The sequence below is a fragment of the Oryctolagus cuniculus genome, chromosome X (genome assembly GCF_964237555.1).
Source record: "Oryctolagus cuniculus chromosome X, mOryCun1.1, whole genome shotgun sequence".
In the NCBI taxonomy this organism is placed as follows: domain Eukaryota; kingdom Metazoa; phylum Chordata; class Mammalia; order Lagomorpha; family Leporidae; genus Oryctolagus; species Oryctolagus cuniculus.
In genome coordinates this window covers 12,437,974-12,442,015 of record NC_091453.1, presented here as the reverse complement: position 1 = coordinate 12,442,015, position 4,042 = coordinate 12,437,974, and the positions used below count along the sequence as shown (strand labels likewise).

The 4,042-nt window shown below is 54.7% G+C and overlaps 1 protein-coding gene across 1 annotated transcript; it reads right to left on the bottom strand.

Moving 5' to 3' along the window:
* Window positions 1–397: 397 nt before the first annotated feature.
* On the bottom strand, window positions 398–3,269 carry LOC100347689 (melanoma-associated antigen B1). The gene is made up of 3 exons (XM_051827657.2): window positions 3,100–3,269; window positions 2,232–2,294; window positions 398–1,894 (listed from the first exon to the last, which is right to left on the bottom strand). Exon 3 carries the CDS (start codon window positions 1,842–1,844, stop codon window positions 810–812), a length of 1,035 nt encoding a protein of 344 aa, XP_051683617.2. The 5' UTR covers window positions 1,845–1,894; window positions 2,232–2,294; window positions 3,100–3,269; the 3' UTR covers window positions 398–809.
* Between the last annotated feature and the right edge of the window lie 773 nt (window positions 3,270–4,042).

Genomic DNA, 4,042 nt, shown 5'->3' with positions numbered 1-4,042 from the left:
CTCTCCTTATTGAGGATCCTCATGTTGACCACTGAGCACACCACAATTCCACCGTCCACAGACCTGAGGCCACGCTCCTCAGAATAAAGCCATCACCTTGCTGAAATATCAGATGTCAGAGCTACATCTGGCCGGCTGTTGAAAATATTTATGTCCTTGGAAGTTGCCTTGATTTTTTAGCAGCCTTGTTTTAAAATCTGTTTTTTATTAACTCATTCTGATCTCATGTCATATTCTACTAAACTGAGGAAAGTCCACCCTTGAGAGTTTTTTTTAATATAGTAGAATAGACCATGTGCAGTGAATGAAGAGAAAATTAACATTCTTAAACAAAATAAACTGAATATCTTTTATTAAAACTAAAGAAACATTGAAAGGAATTATGCAAAGAATTAATCATTGTACATTTCTCTTTTCAAATGTATGTCAACATTATCATTTCACTGTGTAGTTCTTTTACATTTCCATGAACATTCCTATCACACTACCAAATTAACTTATTCTGTAGTAAAAGGAACATACTCAAGGTTTATAAATTTGTCCAGACATAACAAAATTCAAGTATTGAACATGAAAAACAGAAATAAATTTGTGATTCATGAGATTAAGAAACAAAGACTGTGATACAATGTAAGTTTTCAATTAAAAGGAATATTTATAAAATAACACAGAAAACAAATATAACAAGTTACTAATGTAACACAGTAAAAGATTAAATATCTATTTTGTCTCCTCCTGTTTCTGCTATTTTGTACCACAGAGCATGACTACCCTTTTCAACCAAAGTGAAAAATACTGCTCAGACCTCATTAGGTGTGGGAGGACCTGCGGGACTTGGCCTTAGAACCCACCCTGGACCTGGCAACCGTGGAGGCCCTGCCTGCAGCTTGCAGTCCTGCCTTCTCTTGCTCATCTCTTAAAGCCTCCTCATAGAGATCAGGGTAGCAGCGAGGGACAGTGTCATTGATCTTGGCCAAAACTTCCAGGACTTTCATCTTGGTAGTTTCAGCATGTGCTCTGGGACCCCACAGAAATTCATAGGATGGAGGGTTGCTATTGGGCACCTGACGGTACTCCAGGTAATTTTCCTGCACCAATTTGGTGATGAGCTTCTCGGGTTCCCCAAAGATTAAGTGCCTCCTCCCAGCATAGATCCCCAGAGCATTCAGGAACTCCCACATCTCCGCCTCAGTGGCACGGTTGCCATTCATAAAGATCACGCCCAGGAGTGTCATCAGGAGACCTGTCTTGGGCAAGCCCTGGTTACCATGCAGACTACTCTCAGTGGAGAGGCCTAGCTTGCTGACAAGGACATACATGTGACTACTGGGATTGACTTCCTTCAAGTCAAGCCCAAACACCAGCTCAAGACGCTCAGAGGTTTTCCTGAGGATCTCAGGAAAGTGTGCCTTATACTTTCTGGTGACAACCTTCAGCATGTTTGCCTGCATGATGGGCTCTTGGTTATTATATTTCTCCAGGAGGAACTGCACCAACTGATGGGTCTTCCTGGACAGAGGATCTCTGATAGATATCCGAGCAGAAGGTGCCTCCTTGGAAAGGCTTGCCTTTGCCCCACTTTCAACACCTACATGAGAACATGCATCAGAAACACCTGCATCAAGAGAGCTAGAGGGTTGACCTCCAAGTACACACTGGGAAATACACGATGCAGGGGAGTTTGGGGGAACACCCACCCCAACAGGAGAGGAAGGAACAGAGGGAGAGAGATTCTCTCTTTCCTCTTCCCCAACGGCCTGGGCAGCCTTGGCACCCTGGGTAACAGTGTGAGTCTGCAGGCGCTTCTTGCGAGCTCGGAGCTTGCTCTTCTGTCCCCGAGGCATGACCACTGCAGGCGGCAGAGGGCTGGCAGCAGAGCGGGCAGGGCAGGCACCTGGATGGGGGAGAGTGTCATCGTGTGAGCACTGAAGTCGAGGTCCTCACCTCGTCCATGGTGGGAGCTGCGAGTGCTCCCATCTGCTGCCCGGAGGCTTCCCCTTCACCTCAAGGCTCTCACCTCCCATGGAGTTGGAGTTCGGCCATGAGGGGCAGCCTCAGCCTGATAGAACTGCCCTGGAGTCTGTCTCCAGGGCTGAGAGCAGGGGCAGGTCAGGAAGCTCAGCTCCCGCATTCAGGAGCCGCTGTTCAGTCTTCCCTTAACTTCCTCCCCTTGGCCACCACTGTGTCTCTTTACTTGAGACCCGGCCCCTCCCGCCAAGGTCAGCGCTTACCTGACAGGCAGCCCCGGGAACCGAGTGTGGACCTCTTGGTCCCACCTGCGTGGATTCTGCAAACTGGAAAATGCAAGAGCGAGTTGGGGTCTTTGGGGTTCCGGAGCTGCCCTGGAGGAGCCCCAGATTGTCTGTCCTCAGGCTAGCTTGTGACTCTTCCCCGACCAGAAGCCTCCACTTGGCTGCTATCCTTGAGGAACTGGGCGGCAGTGGGGTCAGAAAGACGTCTATGCCCGGGCTTCCCCAGGGGACAGTAAGGAAGGATTCCAGGGTGCCTGGGTGCCGCGCTGTGTGAGCATGGTCCCGGCACTCAGCTGGGCCCTCAAGCTGATTGTGCCCACGCTGTGGAAATCGTACTCTGCTGGCCTGCCGCCTCCCCCTGCAACTGAGCTCCCACACCCCGACTCTCTGGAGGAGACTACGCGGGCGCATCGGAGTCCTCAGACTCAGCGGGCCCTCCCAACGCAAGGTCCGGGGTTCCGTGTAGCGCCGTTCCCCGGCCCAGCGGGTCCTGGACCCTCGCCCTGCCTCTGCTCTTGTGGCTTCAGCGCCGTGGGGCCCCCCAAACCCTCAAGTGTCCCGAGGATTCCCTTCCTTAGCTGCAGAGGCCTGGGCTAACCCCTTCAGCGAGCCGAGTCCAACCCTGGAGTAAGCCTTTATTCCCTAGGCCGCCATGGCGGAGAGGGAGCGGGAGCAGGCCGGGTGGGGTGGGGGGGTGGAGTGGGGCGGGGGTGCCGCAGGGCCGAATCCCGCCCGGGCTCTGGGCGCGGTGGGCAGATTTCTCGTGCTTCCTCTTTCTAGGGGCAGGGATTGTGGGTTTCGGCGGGGTGGTCCCCACACTTGTACGCCAGGTAACGCGCCGACACACCTGAAGAGACCTGTGAAGATGCCTCAGATGGAGGCCGCACCTCTCAGGGCAGCACCCCCCAACGGCCTTTTAGGCGGAAGTGGGGGTGGCCACTTCCGGCCACGCCCTCTGGCCCCTCCCCAGGGCGGACAGGGCGGTGCTCTGGGCCGCAATTCCTTCCTTCCTTCCTTCCTTCCGGGGAGGGAAGTGTGGAGCGGTTCCGGGTTCCGGGTTCCGGGTTCCGGGTTCCGGGTTCTGGGTTCCGGGATCCGGGTTCCGGGTTCCGGGTTCCGGGTTTGGGGTTCAGGGTCTCAGGTGGGGCGTGGTCCCAGAGAATTCCAAGCATGCTTTTGTTGTCAGGCAGCTGGGCCCCAGGCTCCTCTCACAGCTGAGCCTACCCGGCCAGCCTGAGACCTGAGCTCTCATTTTCTTGTGGGCGCACCATTGCAAGTCCAGTGGAGCCCGAGCCCTGCGGTGACGTGTGGGTCCTCCCGAGGCTGATGGGGGAGGTGTGCGGCTTTGTGGGGTCCATCTTCGGGTGTGGATGGTACCCTCGGTTCTCTCGCACTGTATCATCTGGACTCCTCGTCGTGGGGGAGCCCCACTTCTCTGCTGACGGGAGACCAGGCCTCGACCCACGACCTCCAGTACCTGAGCCACCTGCTGTGGAGTGCAGGTGCACCTCATGTGACCACCGCTCCCTGGGGCCTCCAGACCTGGCTGCTCTGGGTAAGTGGCTTAGGCTGTGGGAGGGCGGACTGGGAGGGAGCCAGTTTCTTTGGAGCTGTGCAGCCTCTGAGTTCTTGCTCTAGGTTCTCCTGCCCACTGCTGGAATTCGCCTTCTGATGGGAATCCGTCCCTTTTCTCCGCCCGTGCCAGCGAAATCCCCAAGGAGTGGGCGTGGGCGTGGGCGTGGGGTCTCCTTGTTGAGACAACTGTCTCTGTGTGTCCTTCTCTCCACAGG

Coding starts and splice junctions, on each gene's coding strand:
- LOC100347689 (XM_051827657.2), bottom strand. CDS start 1,844: ATGCCTCGGGGACAGAAGAGCAAGCTCCGAGCTCGCAAGAAGCGCCTG.